Consider the following 21,072-nt stretch of genomic DNA (forward strand, 5'->3'; position numbering starts at 1 on the left):
TTTTTTTTATTGTCATACCAGCTCACATTTTCATGTTTGTGGTACAAAATACAGAATCAGGTCCCAGATCAAGAAGCCTAAAAATTAACAAAAAAATAAATACAAAAGAGTATAAATAAATATATATATAATAAATAAAGTTAAAAAAATGTAAGATGAAGCTGAATTAAGCGCAGCTGGAGTTCAGCAGTCTGACCGCTGCAGAGAAGAAATTGTTTCTGAGCCTGGTGGTCTTGCTCTGAATGCTCCTCAGCCACCTGCTTGAGGGGAGGGACTGGAACAGACTGTGTGCAGGATGAGTGGAGTCCTTCATGATGCGGAGCGTCCTCCGCCTGCATCGTGAAGTGTAGAGGTCCGAGGTGGTGGGAATCCTGTTCCCCACAGTCTTCTGAGCAGCCATCCCACCATCATTTTCATTTATTTTCATAATTTTTATTTAATGTTTACTGTGACTCCATGGAAAAATACAACATACTTTTCAGCAATTTTATTTTAAAACATAATCAAGCAAACATTTTCTGATCAAATTGTATGGTTAGTTTCTTCTGTTAAAAGCTAATTCTTCTTTTGTCACTGAAGGATGGAGAGGAACTTTCTGCCAATGAGAACGTGAAAATAGTGCAACACGGCGCCCGCTGCTCGCTGACCATATTGTGCCCTGAGGGGGAGGACAGTGGCGTATATACCTGCTCCGCTCACAATGACTCTGGCCATGCCTCCTGTGAAGCTCAGCTAACAGTTGAAGAAGGTAACTTTACATCATTGCATCAGTTTAGTGAACAAAATTATAGCAAAGACTAAGCAGCTTAGACAAGAAGTGTGATAAAAACAACAGTATTTTTAAGCAAAGTAAGAATATACTTTGACTTTTGTTCTCATAGTTCTCTGTACACAATGTATTTACTAACTGGAGTTTTTCTGTAGGTCTGCTTGATTCTCAGGAAAGAGAGTTGGAGCTGAGCAAGAGAAGGAAGTTATTTTCTGTCTACGATGTCCATGAGGAAATTGGAAGGTGATTCTGATGATCATTTGAATATTGTGATGTTTGTTTTGTTGTGATTTGTAACAAAAACTCATGTGTGTGTGTTTCAGGGGTACATTTGGGGTGGTAAAGCGTGTCATCCACAGAAGAACAGGGGAGGTGTTTGCTGCCAAGATTCTGCCTCTGCGGAGCAACACTCGGACCAGAGCCTTCCAGGAGAGGGACCTTCTGTCCCGTTTAGCTCATCCCAGGGTGGCCTGTCTGCTGGACTTCTTCTGCACCAGGCGTACGCTGGTGTTGATCACAGAAATGTATCCTCCATTTAACTGTGCAGTTTCCCAATCCTCACCACTGGTTTGACCATGTGCACACGTTTTTTTCCTGTGAATTCTTTAACGTTGTTTTTAGCTGCTGTTCTCATGGACTTCTAGACCATTTGTTGCTGAGAGGGCTGGTCTCAGAAAAAGAGGTAAACGTTCAAGTTTATCTTTACTGAAAAAGTATAAGGTCATTACAAATAGGATAACTTTTAAATAAATGTATGTTGCTTTTTTAGGTTGAGTTATATATCCAGCAAATTCTAGAAGGAGTTGGTCACATCCACAGTTTGAATATTTTGCATCTGGATATTAAAGTGAGTTTTCCAATCCACAAACTATTTAAATATTAACATTCATATTTGTCTCCCCATAGTTTCACTTTACGTTTATAATTTTTCTCTTTGCTTAGCCTGATAATGTTTTGATGGTGTATCCTCCAAGAGACGAGATCAAGATCTGCGACTTTGGCTTCTGCCAGGAAAAAGACACATCCCGACACCAGTACTGTGCGTTTGGTACACCGGAGTTTGTTGCGCCTGAGATTGTTCACCAAGAACCCGTCACTGTGGCCACTGATATTTGGTAAGCCTGTTGTTTATCTGAAACCTGCACTTTATTCGACGTGAAAATACATTTTTAAATAGTGATTTTATCTAAATGAGCTGATTATTTTTGTCAGAAGTTTAAGATTATTTGCATTTGAGCTAAAATATTTAGCAGTTAATGTTTAATTTTAGATTTAATCAATATATCTTGCTTTTTTTCTTCCATCAGGGCTGTCGGTGTCATTGCATACCTGTGGTACGTGTCAGTGCATTTTAAAAGAACTTAACATTTTAATAATGCCAAATAAAGAAAAAAAAATGCATATTCTATTAGTCCAATTTCTGTTTGTGTCTGATGGAGGGTTTTATACGTCTCTTTGCTTTATCTTGATAGTCTTGTGTGCCGATGCCCCTTTGTGGGTGAAACTGATCGTGCAACGTTGCTGAGAGTGGGAGAGGGAACTCTAAACTGGAACGCTCCCGACGTCACGTGCAGGAGCCCTGAAGTCCAGAATTTTCTTCATATGGTTCTTCAGCCAGATCCAGAGTACGACTGCAGTCATCTTTTCTGCAAAGCCTTAAAGCTAAAGATTGTTTATATTTTTTAACTAATGGCAATAGAGCAAACTCATCTGATATTTATCAGGTTTCAAATACAGTAAAAACATTTATCAGTTACACAAAATGTATGCAGTAAGGTGATTTTTTTTTATTGTATTACACCATGTTATAAATTAACCTAGGATTATTTAAAGCCACACGTTCTTATCACAGTTAGTATCAGAAGTATTCTTCACAGAAACAAAGAGTATCACTTGTTATTAATTATTGTCATGCTTTAGCTTCTGTGGCAGGTTTTATCTACAGTAGCAACAGTAAAATAGTTAATTTATTTTAGTGAGTCAATGCACACATTTAATAATTTCTAAATTTGCTGTACAGGAAAAGACCTTCTGCCTTTGAGTGCTTGAGCCACGAGTGGTTCCAGGTGAAATGAAATGCTTAGTATTTGTGTAATTCCAGCTTTGTGTTAATAATATGGTCTGACACACATATGCTTTATGATTATTGTCGCAGGATGAACATGCAGGAGAGGACACTGAACTAATCAACACAAAGAGTTTAAAAACCTTCATCTCTAAAAGAAAATGGCAGGTAAGTTGCTATGTTTGTTTAAATAATTGCTGAAACCTAATGATAAAATTCTTTCAAAATGCCATTTTTCCACCTATGTCCTCAGCGTTCTTTAACATGCATAGGATCGGTGCTCACTTTACGACCTATTCCTGAGCTGTTAGATGCTCCTCTCAGAGAAACTTCAGTGACAGTTCCCTGTGAGCCTCAGGAGCACAGCAGCACCTCCATGAGCAGTGGCTCCTCATCTGAATACGATGAGGCTGACTCCTGGGACTTTTTCCAACACTGCAGCCAAACCGAGGAGGAGGAGGAAGAAACAGAGGAAGAATATGATCCCTTAACGGAGAGAGGGCAGATCCCTGAGCCTTTTGCAAGACACCACTTGGAAAGAGAGGAGGATGAGGAAGGAACATTAGGGGAGGAAGAGGATGGGAACATGTTGGGAAGGAGGAGTGTTGTGGAGCTGAGTGTGAGCAGGCAGTCGCTTGCATCGTCAACAACAACAGAACAGCTGACGCCTCAGAGGGAGCGACGCTTCAGTAAGGACAGTACTCCATCTCTCTGTTTCTCTGATGGAGATGAGGGTTCAGGGAGTGATGGAGGGCGCATCCCTCGAGGGAGGGTTATCCGAAGCACCTTCTACAACACCTCCCAACAGCTTTCACCAATGTCTGCCAGACACATGACCTTAAGAGATAAGTTCCAAGCTAAAAAGCAAGAAAGAGGCCGCAAGCCTCTCAGGAGGAGCCTCTCAGGACGTCTCAGTGAGCCTCTCATTGAATATGTGGAGGATGAAATGGAGAGCGGCCGTGGACAGAGACGAGGATCCATCCAGCCTACCATGCAGAAGTCCTGCTCGTTTGACAGCGGAGTGGGGCTTCTCCAAGCCAATCTACCCCCTCACAGAAGGAGCAGGTCTCTAGATGATCATTCCCGCCGATCTGCCAGCTCACCCAGCCATGCAAAGAGAGAGAAAGAAGGCTCTCAGAATACAGAGGATGACTTCACGGATGATGAAGCGACAGGGAGAAACTCACTTGTGATTCCCAGCCCTCAACAGGCCACAAGAAGAAGAGGCTCTGTTGCTCCAGTACACAATGGTGGGTCGTCTCTGCCTTCTGAATTCCTTGCTGGAAACCGAATGATTTCAATGTTAGAACAAGAGCAGACAGAGCGACAAACCATTGCCAGTTCCCAAGGGTCTTTGGCTGAGTCCTTTATTTTGGAGCATGGCAGCTCTGAATCTTCAAGTAGGCTTGGTTCCTTTGAAGAGCTCAGTCATGATCAGCTTGGTAGAATATACAGATCAGGAGAGAGTGAGGAATATGACGAACAGGGTGAACCCCTGATTTCACCTTCTCCTTACTCATTTCAAGAATCAAAGCCCAGAGGCTCATTTCCTCAGGCACCGCCACGTAATCGCACAAGGTCTAATCCAAACTTATCAGCCAGCAGCAGAGGTCAGACCAGGATGTCGGCAACACCTAGTCCCAGTCCCAGCCTCTCCTCTCTACAGGGGCCTGAGAGGCCTCCTAGAGTCAGGGACAAGAAGGCGAGCTCTGGCCTCCAAAGGCATGCATCTGCTCCAGTCCTTGAAGTCAGGCCAAGCCCAGGACAGTCACCCAAACTAGGACTCTTGAAGATCTTCCGCAGGCAGTCCTGGACTGGCCATTCCTACTCCCAGCTGGAAAACACAGAGTTAGGACCCACACTGGGAGAGATCATGAAACCTGATACACCTACACTGTCTCTGAGGAAGAGGATGAGAGCTTCAGCCTCCAGTCTGACCAAACTGTTTTCCAAGTCCACCAGTAAGGAGGATTTGAGCAAGGGAGGTGAGTTACAAATTAGCATTATTGGTACAATATTCTAAGCAAAATATCATACTTTTGATGTATTCAGTCACAAGTGGGGAAATGTCAGCAAAGGCACCACTAAAAAGATATACAGTAGTCCCTTGATTATTGCGGGGGTTACATTCCAGACAACACCGCAATAAGATAAGTGAAAAACCACAAAATAGGAAAGCCATATTTATTTGAGTATTTATCAGTGCCTAATTTGAGCCGGATCCTGCCAGAACAAGATCTGGGAATTCTCTCATTTTGACCAAGTGCATTCTGGCAACTGTTTGCTTGAATCCGGCAATTCAAATCTCCACCCTTAAAAGCTCAAAGTCATTGCGCATTTTAATTTTGATTATTTATTAAAAATACAACGAGAGGAGACGTTGCTCCGTCTGTGTAGTGGATATTACGGCTGCAGCAGGCACATCAGCTCGCGCACGCGATCCTGCCGAGCAGAGACGCGGATAGCTTGTCACACGGGGATGAAGCGTCTTCATCGATATGGCAAGCCAAGTGGACCATTAATGTCTAGACATGTGGCAAAAGTGGCTATTAATGGGCCACTTGGCTTGCCATTTTTACGCACAGGAACGTCTCCAGACAGCTCTGAGCATGCACAACTGCTGATTTTGAACTCATGCATACGTTTCAGACATAATTTTAAAAAAGCTTAGCTACAGTAAAAAGAAAATACAACGAGATAAATGTTTGATGTGTATTAGTCAAATTAATCACATATTAAAACAACGATGCTAATTTGTCAAAATAACAGCAATCAAAATGTTGAAAAGACAGTCCAGTTTACTTTCATTAAATAAATGGATTGTGATGGATGGATTTTCCTTAGATGGACAACTGAGAAGGCTGTTGCATTTGAGCTAGGAGCAGCAGGATCAACAACGCGCAGGAATGCATTAAGCAGAGAAGAGTTCGGCTCAGAAACGTTGGTTACGTACTGTAACCCCAGATTCTATGAGTATAGGCTTCGCCCTTTAAGGCTATCGCTAGTGGGTTAAAGACGAAGCAGGATGTAGTCTATGCCTCAATTGGTCCACTCAGACACAACATGAAGCAACTACTTGCACAAAAAAATATCTCATCACTCAGCCTTCTGTGTGCATAATTACGCGCTGCGTAATTGCGTGCTACATGCGCAGGAGCGCACCGGAGAAAAGATCTCTGGTGAGGAAAAAAGGCTGAGATAGCAGACCTGCTGCTGTGAATAGGAACAACGGAGGATACGAATTGTAACAGTGCGATAAACAGAGCAGACCAACAGCTCCCAAGGATGAACTGATTAATAACGATAAAATCAGCAGTCATGAACTTGTGAGTGACTGATAATAAATATTTCACACTGCGATTGCATGCAGCCAGGTGTGAGCTCAAAAGTGAAGCTCCATGAAACAAATAATAATAATTCTGTCAGAACCCTGAGAACAGAATTGGTCATGGAGAAAGTAGAAACATCACGTAGATAAAAATGAATAATTGAACATGGCAATGACCAGGCAGCCGCCATACAAATATCTTCCACTGTCATCCCTCCATGCAGAGCCATGAAGGATGAAAACCATCTGGTGGAATGTACTCTGAGATTCTCTGGAGGGTCCAGCCCAGATGAACTGTAAGCTTCAGAAATAGCCTCACATAACCAGTGTGAGAGGCGCTGGGTGGATAGAGGATGTCTTGAAGAGCTGTCCCAGTAATGCACGAACATACGCTGAAAGCGGCGCAGTGCGGCCTTGTGCGCCACGTAACATGAAAAATGTGCGCATGGGACAGAAGGAGGTGAGATGTTACTTCCTCCTCAAAATTATGAGGAAGAGGATAAAACCCATCCAAGGTTATCATTCTCGATCTGAATGAGCTTGTGATGCTTCTCAGAGCAGGGCTAAAACGCAGTACAGCTGAACTGCCGTCAGCTTGAATTCTGAGACATGAGGGAGCAACGGAGATAGCAGATAATCACTCACTCTCTTTGCCAATGTCAAAACTAACAGCAGGGCTGTTTAAAATGACAGAAATTTAAGTGAAACCTGATCTAAAGGCTCAGAAGGAGCTTTGATCAGAGTGTGCAGGACCATCATTAGGTCTCACTGTGGAGCTAGTGGACGTGACACAGGTCTGTGTCTCCATACACCTTTCAGGAAACGCTTCATCAATGGGCGATTAAGAACTGTTTTGTCACCGAAGCCCTTGTGACAGGAAGAAATAGCTGCAGCATAAGTTTCAATTGTGCTGAACGCTTGATCTCTGTCCATCAGCTGCTGCAGAAAAGACAGCATGCCACCTAGTGGCCATGAGATGGCCTCCACGCCTTTCTCTGCACACCAGCGCTAAAAAACTGTCCACTTGATGTGTACAGCATTGTGGTGGAAGCAGCTCGTGTGCCTGAACGTACGCACCACATCCTGTGGGAGGCCCATCTTTTCTAAAACAGATCTGTTCAACGGACAGACCCAAAAATGCTGACCTATTTCTGGGTAACTCCTGATCACTCTTCCTGCCTGGAGGAGAGTCGCCCCTCGACATGATATCCACTCGCCTGTTCAGGACGCTGGGAAAGTACACTGCACTGATGGGGAACAGGTTTCTGTGTGGCCAACACAACAGCTGTTTCGCAATGTGTAACAGTTGGGCTGAGCGCACGTCTCCCTGACGGTTTATGTAAACTGCTGTCACCTTGTTGTCTGTGTGGATCAGAAAATGCTGATCCCGCAGCAGGGGCAAAATGCTGAGTCACGTTTCAGACCGTGAAAAACATTCTAGCACATTTATGTGAAGCGACATGTGGTCCAGCCACTGTGCTCCCACTGTTTGGGACAGACACATTCCTCCCAGCTTGACAGGAACACGTCTGTGAAAAATGAGATGTGTGACATAGGCCTGCTGATGGGAACTCCCTCTGACAGAATGAGAGGGTTTCCCCAGTGATTCAGATCAGTTCTCACGGAGGGGGGCACAAAGATAATTCACCTCTTCTGGTGCACAGGATCTATGCGCAGGCGGGCGAACCATCTCTTAAGGCGTCTCATGTGAAGTAGGCCCAGTGGAACCACGATGTGGGCCGCTGACATCTTCCCACGAGTCGCATGACAGGCAGAACTGTCACTAAGCTGTAGGGTTTGACACGGCGGAGCTGGGTTTGACACGGCAGAGCTGAGCTGACAGTGCTTCGGCTCTCAGCTGTGATAAACGGGCTCTCATTGTAGTTGAGTTTAGCTCCACTTCCAGATAAACAATCATCTGGGACGGACGAACGGAAGTTTTTCCCAGTTCATAGAAACCCCAGGTTTAGCAGGTGTAACACTAGCATTTTGGTCTGTGCGACTGCTTCCTATCTGGACCGAGCTAATAAGAGCAGATCATCCAGATAAAAAGAATTCTCATTCCTTCCATGTGTAACGACTGCAGAGCCGTCTCCACGCATTTCGAGAACGTGCGTGGGGTGTTTCAGAATGATGGAAATGTGAAAATATGCGCTCTTCAGATCTATGGAGGTGAAAACCAGTCATTCTGGTGAAGTTCTCTAGCAGCTGTTTGTCAGCATGTGAAATTGTCTCCCTATGATCCAATTGCTGAACATGAACAGGTCGAGAATGGGTCTCATCCCTCCGGTTTTTTATCAGAACCACGAAGTAGTGGGAGGAAAAAAAAACTTATTTTCCTCTCCGTTGGGGACTCTGGAAATCTCGTTTTTTGTCAGAAACTCCTGAACTTCTGACTGGAGAGATGAGTTCTGTTCTGGAGAAGACAGAATCGTCTCTATGATCCCTCTGAACGGTGGGGGTTGAGCTGCGAACTGCAGCGTGTAACCCCTTCTGATCAGACGGTCCATCCATCTGTCCAGGGAACACACTCGCCGCCACTCTGAGTAACGCTCGGAGAGCGGGCACGCATTTGTGTTGTGTCATGTTTCTCATGAACGTCAACCAGACTAAAAACCCTTACTGTCATCACTCGCTCCAGAGATTCTCCAGGGGGAATCCAAGGAGTGCTCCGACAGAAAAAAGGGCTGTATGTGTGTCTCTGTGCTGAGCCCAGGCTGCAGTCTCACATAGAGCTGAGGTGAGACGGCGCGCACTGAGAGGAGGCGTAAGCGCTTTCTGAGTGAGATGCCGTTTCGGTGGAGGCTGCAGCTGTCATGGAGAAAACACATTTACTCCTGCTGCGCTGTGAGTGGGCAGAAAACAGCAGAAATTAAAAACAGGCTCTGGCTGAAAACGGGGGATTTTACCAAACTCGGTCTGCTGAAAAAAACATAATTTTAGCTGACGTGGCAGACGAGTGTTTGTGATATTTACTGAACTGAGGTGCCATTTAAAATGCTGTTTTGAAGTTACTGGCTCATTCTGTGTGGGGAATGTTTGAAGAGAGGCAGCTGTGAGCTCAGCTGATCTGACAGTCTCAGATGAAAAAAAAAACTTCACTGTCAGAGATGTTTCTGTTTTATATCAAAAAACATACATCATCAAAAACACATACTTTCCCCTCAAGGATCTGTTACCTGGTGGAGGGGGCCAGCGGAGGAGTGGGGCGTGAAGCCGCTGCCACAGCTGTGGAGCACCTCTGCTGCTGTTGCTGGCCAAGGCGGTCCCTTCAGCGGCCGGAGGAGCGAGAGGAGGACTGTGACGTCACCAGATGGTGTACAGTCTCTGAGACCTCCTCGGACCTCTGCGATTTCTCAGGGATGGTCCTGAAGTTGGCCCCAAACAGCACCTCTGGGGTGGCACATGTTTAAGATGACATCAACAGCTTTACAGAGAGAGCTCTTTGTCTCCTCCAGCAGGTCTGCTTCCTCCAGCCTCTTAGAGATGCTGTAGGCCAGCAGGGTGACGTTGTTGTTTGCAGTGGCCATCTGGAATGTGCACTGGTGAGCTTGGATGGAGACCATGTCACCATCTGGTCATGTTTCCCTGGAGGGACAGGTTTCTGGTCCACCCTGGAAGATTTGACCCAAGTGCCACCACCAGTCTTGGCTCCGGGGGCAGGGGGGACCAAGGGAAAAAACACAGATCGGTAAAACCCTCCACTCTGGAGATGGAGGTGAAGGTGGAGACGGATGTCTTCAGCTTGCTGGGCCCAGCTGCAGCCTCGTTCCAGTGTGATGTCGCAGCTAGACAACAATGCCAGATGGAGTCAGGGTGACAAGCCGGGGCAGAGCTAACCTTGCCGCCAGATTATCCGATCAGGGCAGAGGGAGGCAAGGAACAGAAAGTCCCTTGTGTTAACATCCTCTTGGATTATGCTGGGCAGCTCCGAGAGGAGGGCGCCGACGGTTGGGAGCAGTGTGGTCGCTGACGTGGGAAGATCAGAGGTGGCTGAGCATCTGCTCGGCCACTCGTCTTCCGTCACTACGCTCTTCAGGAGGGAAGGGGCAGCTCCGCATCGCCTTTCTTGGAGGAATCATTCGATTCACTGCGTGACTCTGCGTCAAAGAAGGCGGTGGCATCGTCCCGCGCATAGCGTCCCGCCACAGAAAAAAACATTCAGAGGAGTTGCTGTCAACAACGCCTTTTTAAAGGGAATTATCCTATTCACCTCAATACAAAAACACGTTAGAAAAGGCGGTGACGTCGTCCAGCAAGTAGCGGCCCTCCAGGGAAAAACATTCAGCGGGGCTGCTGCTAACATCGCCTTTTGAGGAAATCATTCGATTACCGCAAGGAAAAAACACGTTACAAAAGGCGGTGGCGTCGTCCAGCGGGTAGCGGCCCTCCAGGGAAAAACATTCAGTGGGGCTGCTGCTAACATTGCCTTTTTCGAGGATATCATTCAATTACCGCGAGGAAAAAACACGTTAGAAAAACAAGTTTTCCTTCTTCATTCTTCTGACAGTGCTAGCTAGCTGGCTGAAGAAAAAATGGGAGCCAATTACCCGGTATCACCGTAATTTATACGGACCGGGGATGAGGCCCACACAGTAGGTGGGCGTGGACTAAAGTTTTCAGTGCTGCGCTGCATGCGTAGGGATAAACCCACTAGCGATATCCTTAAAGGGCGAAGCCTATACGAAATAGAACATGAAGTGTGTGTGTGGTGGTAGTGGGTAGAATGCTTGACAGAATCGTAGCTGCTCTATTCACACACAACCTGTTGTTGCTCTCTAAAGTAGTAATATAATCAAGCATTTACAAATGTAGGTAAACGTAGATGTTTAACAACACGTTAAAATAGGTTACACCAAAATGCAGGAAATAGTATCTACTTTATTCAAAAATTTAAGGGGGAGGAGGGCCCACAAGCTCCCTCCACTTCCCCTGCTCCCCTCTGCACAGTGCACCCTCCTCCTCCGCACCCTCACACCCACCGGCCCGCAACCCCCACCCACCACCACCACCAGCCTGCCCACTATTTACGTTCCGGTATCAATCAGTTTAAAAATTCTGCCCTGGTATTTATTATATATTAAGGCTTTATAAACCCTTCCCACACTCTTGTAATGTTCTAAACTCTTAAACCTACATCATTTTAACAACATACCTACAGTACTGTACAGCAGCTGCAGCAAAATTTTATATGGGTACTCACCAGCAGAAGAACAGCAGCTGCAGCTAGGTTCCAGTTCGGCAGATCTACCCTGCAGCATGAAAAGCTCACTGTACCATCCAGGTTGATGTGCACGTGCTGCTGCTCCTCCCGTCTGCTCCCGTAAATTTTTTACCCCGTGCTGTCCCCATCACATGAGTGATATTAAAGTTGACAGTCATGTATCATGCACAATCTTATGTTGAAAAACCGCAAATGTGCGAGTCGCGAAAGTCGAACCACGAAGTAGCGAGGGACTATTGTATATGGTTGTTACTGATGTAAATGTTTTTTATTTAGTGTTATATTTCCATTATTAAAGGGTCAATAGTGAAAGGATCAGCTCCAGTCCCACCTGAGAGAGAGCATAGCAGCAGTGGTCTCGACAATAAGAGAGGCTCAAAACTTTTGTCTTCTTTCAAACTACCAGCTTTAAAAAAAACAAAAGGTACCCAAAATGGACACTCCTTTCATTCGTATTGTTTATATATATATATATATATATATATATATATATATATATATATATATTTGGTAAGTTTCACATTAATATATTTTATAATAAAATTGCAATAAAAGTCTTTGTTTTTCTCGTTTTTAACATTTGCATCTGTCAGCTCGCCCTAACAAGGCTGACGTGCTGCAGTTACATGGAGGTGGAGTTCTGCTGGTGTGGAGGCCCGTTCTGTGTCCCGACCCTGTCACTTACTGTGTGCAGTACTGCACAGACGGTGGGTTTGAAGAGAGGCTATTTTATTGATTCAAAATAGTTTTGCAATTCATGGCAAATTATTGTTTATACCAGACTCGCACATTAATTTATTTTAATACTGACTTAAATTGTATTGGTTTTTCGCAAGTTGATTTTTTTTTCTCATAATTTTTCTTTTACAATAATTTCAGTTTAAGCAAAATTTTGTGTCAAATGTCTAATTTATCAGTAACTTTTTTATCTTTGATCATTTTAACATTTTAAACTCAAGTACTAGTTGTATTTAATGGCAAGTGTTATCAACTATCAAATGAGTTGCGTAGTGTGGTAATAATTGTATTCATATTTATTTCATTTCTTTATCTATTTTATGTTTTGAAAGTAGGAATTGGATGGGTTTTGTGAAATTGTGCTTTTTTTTTTTTTAGGCAGATATAGTTACATTATTTATATCTGACCTTATGTGCATTTACTCACACAATAGTAGCATTCTGAGGTTTTAGCATTTCCTTGTACTCCTCAGTCACTCTGACACAGAGCAAAGACCATTTCATTTCACATATCCAAAGTAACATGAAGTCAAACATTAATGTCAAATTTATTTATTAAAACAACAAATGATGGTCAAATCGCTTCAAAGAAGATGGTGAAATACATTTGGTAGATGTGTCTCATGATCTTGCTGTCTCCTCAGGTGGGGATTGGACAGTTGTGTCAGATGAGGTGGCAGACAGCTGCTACGTGGTGAAGGACTTACTCAAAGGAGCGTCATATGTGTTCAGGGTGGGCTGCATCACCAAGAAGGGCGCTGGACCTTTCAGTGACGCTTCAACTCCTATTGTCATGGCTGCTCATCCTGAAGGCAAGAAAATCTGTCTTGAGTTGAGCATGTATGATCTTTTTCTTTCTCTCTGATTTTATTATCAGAGAGCATGGTTTGGAGATGAAGCAGATGAATGCTTCAACAGCTGGGAGTGCTGAGTACACACAGAAGCTTTTCTTCAGTTTTATTTTTTGTTATTTCACAGAGATCCGTGTTCCTCTTATTCAGACTGAGCTACTTGGGTCAAAGGTCCCTGGAACAGAGCATCAAACAATAAAGCATCACTACAGCTTCCTCTCTGAGATCAACAGGTAGCTTTTACACTGTACCCTGTGGTTTAGATTATTTTTTCATTCAACTTTTATTTAGACAGGTAAATCCCAATGAGCTTCGAGGACTCATTTACAAGAGAGATCTGATTTCAACAAAGAATGATGACAACAATGGACAACAGCGACAGCAATAGACAGTTCTAAAAGGCATACAGATTTTCTTTTTTTTTTACAATTAAGATGCCAAAAAGAGTAGCAAAACAGCTAGATTATAAGGTGAATGTAGAAAACTAAAAACAGGCACATGTCTGCATTGGTCCTTGCCAGGAGGCCAACAGATTTTTAAAGCCACTTAGAGAGGTCAAGGTCGAGAGCTTCGGATCTTTTTTAAGATATTATTTGTCTGTTTTGAAAGTAAATTGGTCTTAGTGTCTTACATGCACGTTCCATTCATTGAGGGTGACCTGAACCAGCATGTTGAACAGAACCAGTCCCAGCCTGTAGAGCATTGTATTTCCTCTTGTGCTCATTTGCCACCTTGTCATCAAACCTCTAATGTGTCCCATGTTTTTACAACTCTCAGGGGTCGTTTCAGTGTGATAAACTTGTGCAGGGATGTCGAAACCAGCCGGGTGTTTGCTGCTAAAATCTCTGCCTACCAGGCAGAGCAGAGACAACTGGTGCTGCAGGAGTACCAGCTGCTGAGGAGACTTAACCACCCTCACCTGGTTCAGCTGCACACAGCCTTCATCACCCCCAGCTATGTGGTGTTAGTGGAAGAGCTCTGTCCTGGCAAGGAGCTGCTCCACAGTCTGGCTATGAGGTAAACAAAGTGCTCAGAAATAATAGCTGTGACTCCTGTGCTCGACTGAACCACAGCAAGTTTAAATGTCCTTTGTCTAGACTGGACTATTGCTATGGTTTATTATCTGGGTGTCCAAATAATTTTTTAATGTCTCCAGTTGATACAAAATGCTGCTGCCAGAGTCTTAACTGGAGTTAGTAGGAGAGATCATGTCTGTTCAGTTTTAGCTTCTTTCCATTGGCTTCTTGTCAAATCCAGAACTGAATTCAAAATCTTACTTCTAACCTACAAAACCCTCAACAACCTAACTCCATTTTATATTAGAGATCTTATTGTTCCATATTTTCCTAACAGAGCAATTCCCTCTTAAACTGCAGGCTTGCTTACGGTTTCTAGAGTTCCCAGAAGCAGAATAGGAGGAAGATCTTTCAGTTATCAGGCTCCTCTCTTGTAGAACCAACTTCCAGTTTCTGTCCATGAGGCAGACACATTGTCCAGTTTTAAGACTGGGCTTAAGACTTTCCTTTTTGATAAATCCTATAGGTAGGGTTGGCTTGTTATGCTGCCATAGGCTTAGACTACTGGAGGGCAAATTAACCTACTTTCTTAAAATCAATTGAATAGTTTTCATTTAATACTGTTTCTATCTTAACATGTGATTTTCGACCTGCCATTGTGTGTCTGTTCCTCCTTCCTGTTCCTCTCAAACCCAGCCGGTCAAAACATATGGTCGCTTGTCCTGCGCCTGGTTCTGCTGGAGGTTTCTTTCTCATGAGGGTGTTTTTCCTTTCCACTGTTGCCTTCGTGCTTGCTCAAGAGGAGAGTCTGTGATGGAGTTAAACTCAAAGTAGTCTCCTCCTCAGATAAATAATGTTATTAACTTACTTACTTGTGTCTATGAATGTTTTCTGTTCAGTGCTCTGAGATGACTTCTGTTGTGACTTGATGCTATATAAATAAACTGAACTGTTATGCCATAATTTCAGGACTTTAGTTGGGAATGGTAGCTCGGTCTCTCTCTTACATACTGGTAATCTATATTTACAGTATATATTCCTGTATATAATTATATCGTGTTGCAGGTTAAGTTGAGCAAACCTGTCTGTGTTTCCCTTCAGAGATCTGTATTCAGAGACTCACGTCACAGAGCTGTTGATGCAGATTCTGAGTGCCGTGGACTATCTTCACAGCCGTCGGATCATCCACCTGGACCTGAAGTCTGACAATATGCTGGTAGACGACTGCAACCACCTGAAGATTGTTGATTTTGGCTCAGCTCAGTCCTTCATACCTGGACAGCCTCTCAACATTGAGCACATTCATGGCCCCTCAGACAGCAAAGGTTGCATTATTTATTCTGTATTCACATAATGTGCATGAATGTGAAGTATTGTTTGGCACATGGTAGATTGTAGATGTTTCTAATATACTCAACCTTTGATTGTCATGGCCTTCCAACAGACTGCTGCAGGAAAGGTACACTTTCTTTAAGGGAAGATGAAATGACTGATGGATGGAAATATCTGAGCCTAATTTCATCATCATTCACAACGATCCTACCATAACTATAACAAAACCAAGTTCATTTTCTTATCATTTATTTTCAACCTTTTACACCCATAGTCGTGTTTTTTATATAAAAAAAGAGTCAAGTATGTTAGTGAAGCTGACAATGCCTGACTGAACACAACATTTTATAGATGATGTCCTGTTTCTCTTTGTTTTTTCAGTTTATATTGTTCTTCCTAAAGCTCCAGAGATCCTGGAGGGTCATGGAGTCGGGCCTGAGACGGATATTTGGGCTATTGGAGTTCTGTCATTCATCATGTATGTGCAAAGAAAACATGTAGAAAAGTTGCATGCATGAAGTTTTACTGAAGAGGATTTTGATTTGTTCGTGTACATTTGACAAAAACAAAAGTTGTTTTGGAAATTTGTCCTAAGTAGCTTATCTAACAGGAAAAATTAGGATTTTTTTTTTTCATGTTTTGCGTCATCAGGTTGAGCGCTGACAGTCCATTTCACTCAGACCTCAGCTGGGAGCAGGACAAAAATATAAAGAAAGGGAAGATCCAGTTTGGACGCTGTTATCCGGGTCTGTCAGAGGGAGCCTTGAACTTCATGAAGAGCAGCCTGAACAACAAATCCTGGTCAGTGTCTCTGCATGATGCTACCAGTAATTAGCTTTAAGGCAAAATGCAAAAAAAGCTGTTTGTACAAAAAAATACAGAAAGATTACATTATTCTGTTGTGATGAAAAAACACTTTGTAGGGGGAGACCCACGGCGGCCGAGTGTCTCCAGAACCCGTGGGTGCGTGCTCATCGGGGCCCACTCAAAACCCGGTACTCCAAAGTGTGTTTCTCCACAGACAAGCTCAAAGTTTACCTCCAGCAGAAAGAGGAGAAACGAGATCAAGTGCGCACAAAGCTGCAGGGTCCGTCCTTTCAGTGAAAAAATGGTGAAAGAAAAACATTTGTACTTTTTTTTTTTACTTTACTGCCTTACATTTTATTTAAGCTGTTTTCTGAATGCATTTTTCTGGAGAGCTAGAACCTGCCTGCTTTATAAAGTCTTTATGTTGTTCCCTGATCCTAAACATGCAATTTGTCTTAATGAGATGCAGTGTGTACTTCTGTGGAAAGATGTGTGTGTGTGTGTGTGTGTGTGTGCTTCATGAACACACATCAGGGGTAAAACTGTCGAAGCAACAATTGCACAGAAACGTGTGTGTTGTAATATTTTGATGCTGCCATCAAGAGTTTTTCATCTGCAGCACAGGTTTGGTGCTTAAAGTTAAAGTGTTTTCCTTAATATTCTGGAAAGAAGAGAGAAAAATATCAGGAATGTATTAACTTTTGACATGATTACCCAGATCACGAGTAACCCTCCTGCTGTGCTTGGGTCAAAACGACCCTGAGGCCTCAGTTTTTAAACAGGCCTCGGGTCATATTGACTCAAGGGCAGCAGGTTAAGATTTTCTTGGATGCTTCAGTTGTACTGGGTTAACTCCTCATCCTGTAGTGAGTCAAAAACATATTAAACCATACGCTCTGTTACTATGAGGATTTTCTTTCTTCTTTTTGCTTGTATAGAGAATGCATAAACACCCTTCATGCACAGGATGTTTTAGTCCTGTAGCTAAATAAGCAGACCTTTTGATAATACTTTTGTACGTGAATTAAATTATTTTAGCTTCTGTAAAACAGAGTAAAACAAATGATGTAACAAATGTCTAAAAACTGACTTGGGCAGCTTTTCCACACATATTTTGAAGGTTTTTGTGAAGAGGTTATAAACAATTTACATCAAACCTGTTGTAGATAGCTCCTTGAAGCGCAGTTTGGTCAAATCAAGTTTAATTTTTAAATGGGCTGATGAACTAATCCAAACAGGACTAAAACCAGCGATCATCTATAACAACTCTGGCTTCAAATTTTTCATGACACTTTATACAGCACATGGCTTAGAAATTACCGAGTTGTTTTAGTTTAACATTTTTAACAAAGTGGCAGATATATTTGCATAGTAGAAATCATGTGGTTAATTTTACTGAGGTAACTTAAATTTCTAATCTCTTACTTAAAAAAATGACATACCGGTAATTAACCCCAGACTTGCTTATTTTCATCTTTCTATGAAATCTACTACGCAAATTTTAAGAGAAGTTTAGAGGGAGAGAAAACAAAAACAGTCCTGTCTTTATATGAGTTTATTTCAGATGAATTCAGATCAATATCAAATTTTTTCAAATAACACATAGCAAAAAAAAAAGTATTTTTTTAAATCCTTTTACTTGGCTTCCTGAACCTTTTGGATTTCCTGTGGAGATAAAAAAGCAATAAAATTGTATATACTATTTAAAAAAATTATAGTCTTTATGGGTTTACATACTTCATTGAGGATTGCTTTCAGCTCCTCGTAGGCTTTCTCTAAGTCATCATTGATGATAACAACGTCAAACACTCCAGGCTCTTTACCTAAAAAAATAAAATTAGTAATAATAATAACCATTTTTTTGTGTTTTTAATAGTAGTGTCCACTTTCAGCTAAACTAAAGAGATACTTACTGAGCTCCATATCAATGCGTGCAGCCTCCAGACGTTTCTGTAAACTCTCCTCTGTTTCTGTCTGCCTGTCTCTCAGTCGTTTTTCCTGAGAAAGACAACAAAATGTGACATTTCTAGTTTAACAGCTGCTTTAGGAAACAACAGTAGGAACAACATGTCATTAAAATTATTCATTGTGAAACACTTCTAAACTGTATCAATCTTTTTTATAAAAATTTGACATTTTAAATCAAATTCAACCAAGTCTAGCACTGATCATCCATCCATCCATCCATTATCTTTACCCGTTTATTCCATTTTGGGTCACGGGGGTCGCTGGTGCCCATGTCCAGCAATCACTGTGCGAGGGGCGGGGTACACCCTGGACAGGTTGCAAGTCCATCACAGGGCCACATAGAGACAAACGAGACAAACAACCATTCACTCTCTCACTCACACCTAGGGACAATTTAGTTACCAATCAGCCTAACATGCATGTTTTTTGTCTGTGGGAGGAAACCGGAGTACCCGGAGAAAACCCATGCATGCACGGAGAGAACATGCAAACTCCACCCAGAAGGCCCCTGGACCGGGGTTTGAACCAGGGACCTGCTCGCTGAGAGGCAGCAGCTCTACCAGTTGCGCCACCGTGCTGCCCTAGCACTGATCATGAAAAGGTGAATTTAAGTGGTGAAACAAATAACCTTAGTTAAATATAATGCATTAAGTGAAACATTTACCAGGACCTCCATGGATGGAGGTTGGATGGAGATGTATATGGGGTCCAGGTCTGTCTCCTTAATTCGCCTCACCCCCTGAATGTCCACATCAAGGATGCAAATCAAGTTTTTGGCACGTACGTCTTCCACAGCAGCCTTACTATCATTTTAAAAATAAAAAGAAAGAAAAAACAGGAGAGTTGCAAATAAAGAAACTGAAAGTAAGAAGGTTGCTGCATTGATTCAAGCTGCTTGGATTCAATGTGTTAGCTTCAGAATAAGGAGAGATTAAACAAGACTCAGGAGATGCTAATCTGCTATGTTGCTCTTTTTGACTTACAGGTTAAAGCTCCATCTGTCACCAGGTCAATATACAGTATATTCCTGTAATGCTTGTTACAAAGGTCATAGTATCTTTTGTATTAGGTCAGTATTAGTATAAGTATCCCTGATGCATATTTATGTTTTTCCTTTTTTTTAAAGTTATTGAATTAAAATACACATACTTAAGATGGCCAAACAGTGGCATCAGGAAACCTCACCCAGAAAAGGGAAACTGGGGAATCTCAGGCCAGGGGTAGCTTGCCACTGAGTGCCTAGTGGTCGACCTTTAGCCCCTGTGGTTGAATCAAGCCAAGCCTGGAGAAAGGACAGGAAGCCACCACCACATAGGCCCACCACCTGTGAGGAGGTCCATCAAGGTTGGGTGCAATGAATTCCAGGTGGCAGGCGAGGGAGGGTCCCTGGCCATGCTGACTCTTGGCAGCATAGATTGGCTCCAGGGACGTGGAACATTTCTTCTCTGGTGTGTAAGGAGCCAGAGCTTGTGTGTGAGGTTGAGCAGTACCAAATATATATAGTTGGGTTCGCCTCTAGGCACAGCTTGGGCTCTGGAATCCAACTCCTGGAGAGGAGCTTGACACTCTCGTACTCTGGAGTTGCCCTGGGAGAGAGGCATCAGGTTGGTGTGGGTATACTCACAAGCCCCTGGCTAAATGCCTTAGTGTTGGAGTTGTTCCCGGTGAGCGTGAGGATTGCCTCTCTGTAGCTTCTGGCTGCAGGAGGGAAGGTTATGACTGTTGTTTGTGTGTATACACATCAGTTCAGATTACCCAGCTTTTTTGGCGTCTCTGGGTGGTGTTCTGGAAGGGGTGCCATCTGGGTAGTCCCTCGTGCTACTGGGTAACTTCAATGCCCAATGTGGACAATGATGGAGTTATTTGGAAGGAGGTAATTGTGCAGAACGGCCTCCCTGATCTGAACCCAAATGGTGTTTTTTTTTTTATTGGAATTCTGTGCTAGGCACGGGCTCCACAATTAACACCATGTTTGAGCATAGAATGGTTCACAAGTGTACTTGGTACCAGGCCATCTTAGGCCAAAGTTCAAAGATCAATTTTGTAATCATGTCATTGGACTTGCAGCCCTATGTCTTGGACACTCATGTGAAAAGATGTTAACGAACGTTAAAGATCTGTTAACGGATCACCACTTGGTGATGAATTGATGGTGTCAGACAGATCTGATAAAACCAAACATATAGTGAGGGTGAACTGGGAACACTCTGCTCGACTGTCTGACTGACATCAGGGACTGTTTGGCTTTAAACTTCTTAAGTTTCAATGAAAAGAAGTCTGAAGTCATGTTGTTCCCTCCCAATGACACGATCACAAACCACTGCATCGACCTCTCCACTCTAACCCTGTCAGAAAAACAAAGAGTCACTAATCTGGGAGTGATAATGGACCCTTCCCTGAAACTTAACAATCATGTAAACATGATTGTTAAATCATGCTTCTTCCAACTGAGGCGGCTGTCTAAACTGAAGCCCATATTGTCCAAAAAGAACCTGGAGACAGTAATACATGCATTCATTACATCTAGGCTTGATTACTGCAATTCACTCCTGTTTGGTATCAGTCAAACCTCCATAGCACGACTACAACTTGTCCAGAATGCAACAGCTCGATTTTTAACCAGTACAGGCAAAAGAGAGCACATTACACCAGTTTTGGCCTCCCTGCACTGGTTACCAGTTCACTTTCGAATCCCGTTCAAAATACTCCTGTTTGTCCACACATCACTAAACAGTTTCGCCCCCCTTATCTCTCTGATCTGCTACAACCGTATGTCCCACCATGTTCCCTGAGGTCAGCGGACCAGTTGCTCCTCACAGTTCCAGGAACTCATCTTAAGCGCAGAGGTGACAGGGCCTTCTCTGTAGCAAGACCAAGACTCTGGAATGAGTTACCTCTGCTTGTCAGACAGGCCCCCTCCCTCTCGGTTTTCAAGTCCCGTTTAAAAACTCACTACTATTCAGTAGCATTCAAC

General features: G+C 43.2%; 2 protein-coding genes across 3 annotated transcripts in view; one reads left to right on the forward strand and one right to left on the reverse strand.

Annotated features, from left to right (window-relative positions):
* The window catches only part of obscna (obscurin, cytoskeletal calmodulin and titin-interacting RhoGEF a), a 54,947-nt gene extending 38,520 nt beyond the window's left edge, over positions 1–16,427 (forward strand). The window contains exons 62-82 of the mRNA XM_037698302.1: positions 580–748; positions 925–1,012; positions 1,093–1,293; positions 1,391–1,451; positions 1,539–1,616; positions 1,712–1,884; positions 2,077–2,103; positions 2,242–2,394; positions 2,790–2,835; positions 2,925–3,002; positions 3,088–4,819; positions 11,685–11,810; positions 11,980–12,093; positions 12,769–12,936; positions 13,103–13,208; positions 13,753–13,992; positions 15,093–15,316; positions 15,436–15,450; positions 15,705–15,801; positions 15,975–16,124; positions 16,247–16,427. Of these exons, the coding sequence (XP_037554230.1) occupies positions 580–748; positions 925–1,012; positions 1,093–1,293; positions 1,391–1,451; positions 1,539–1,616; positions 1,712–1,884; positions 2,077–2,103; positions 2,242–2,394; positions 2,790–2,835; positions 2,925–3,002; positions 3,088–4,819; positions 11,685–11,810; positions 11,980–12,093; positions 12,769–12,936; positions 13,103–13,208; positions 13,753–13,992; positions 15,093–15,316; positions 15,436–15,450; positions 15,705–15,801; positions 15,975–16,124; positions 16,247–16,427 (4,227 nt within the window). The remainder of the gene's footprint in view (positions 1–579; positions 749–924; positions 1,013–1,092; positions 1,294–1,390; positions 1,452–1,538; positions 1,617–1,711; positions 1,885–2,076; positions 2,104–2,241; positions 2,395–2,789; positions 2,836–2,924; positions 3,003–3,087; positions 4,820–11,684; positions 11,811–11,979; positions 12,094–12,768; positions 12,937–13,102; positions 13,209–13,752; positions 13,993–15,092; positions 15,317–15,435; positions 15,451–15,704; positions 15,802–15,974; positions 16,125–16,246) is intronic.
* Positions 16,428–17,765: 1,338 nt separating this feature from the next.
* The window catches only part of guk1b (guanylate kinase 1b), an 11,986-nt gene continuing 8,679 nt past the window's right edge, over positions 17,766–21,072 (reverse strand). For both annotated transcript variants that reach the window (XM_037674629.1, XM_037674628.1), the window contains 4 exons: positions 18,763–18,901; positions 18,044–18,128; positions 17,868–17,953; positions 17,766–17,795 (listed from right to left, as the gene is read on the reverse strand). In XM_037674629.1, the coding sequence (XP_037530557.1) occupies positions 17,766–17,795; positions 17,868–17,953; positions 18,044–18,128; positions 18,763–18,901 (340 nt within the window). The remainder of the gene's footprint in view (positions 17,796–17,867; positions 17,954–18,043; positions 18,129–18,762; positions 18,902–21,072) is intronic.

The sequence above is a fragment of the Nematolebias whitei genome, chromosome 3 (genome assembly GCF_014905685.2).
Source record: "Nematolebias whitei isolate Nwh7 chromosome 3, NemWhi1, whole genome shotgun sequence".
NCBI lineage: Eukaryota > Metazoa > Chordata > Actinopteri > Cyprinodontiformes > Rivulidae > Nematolebias > Nematolebias whitei.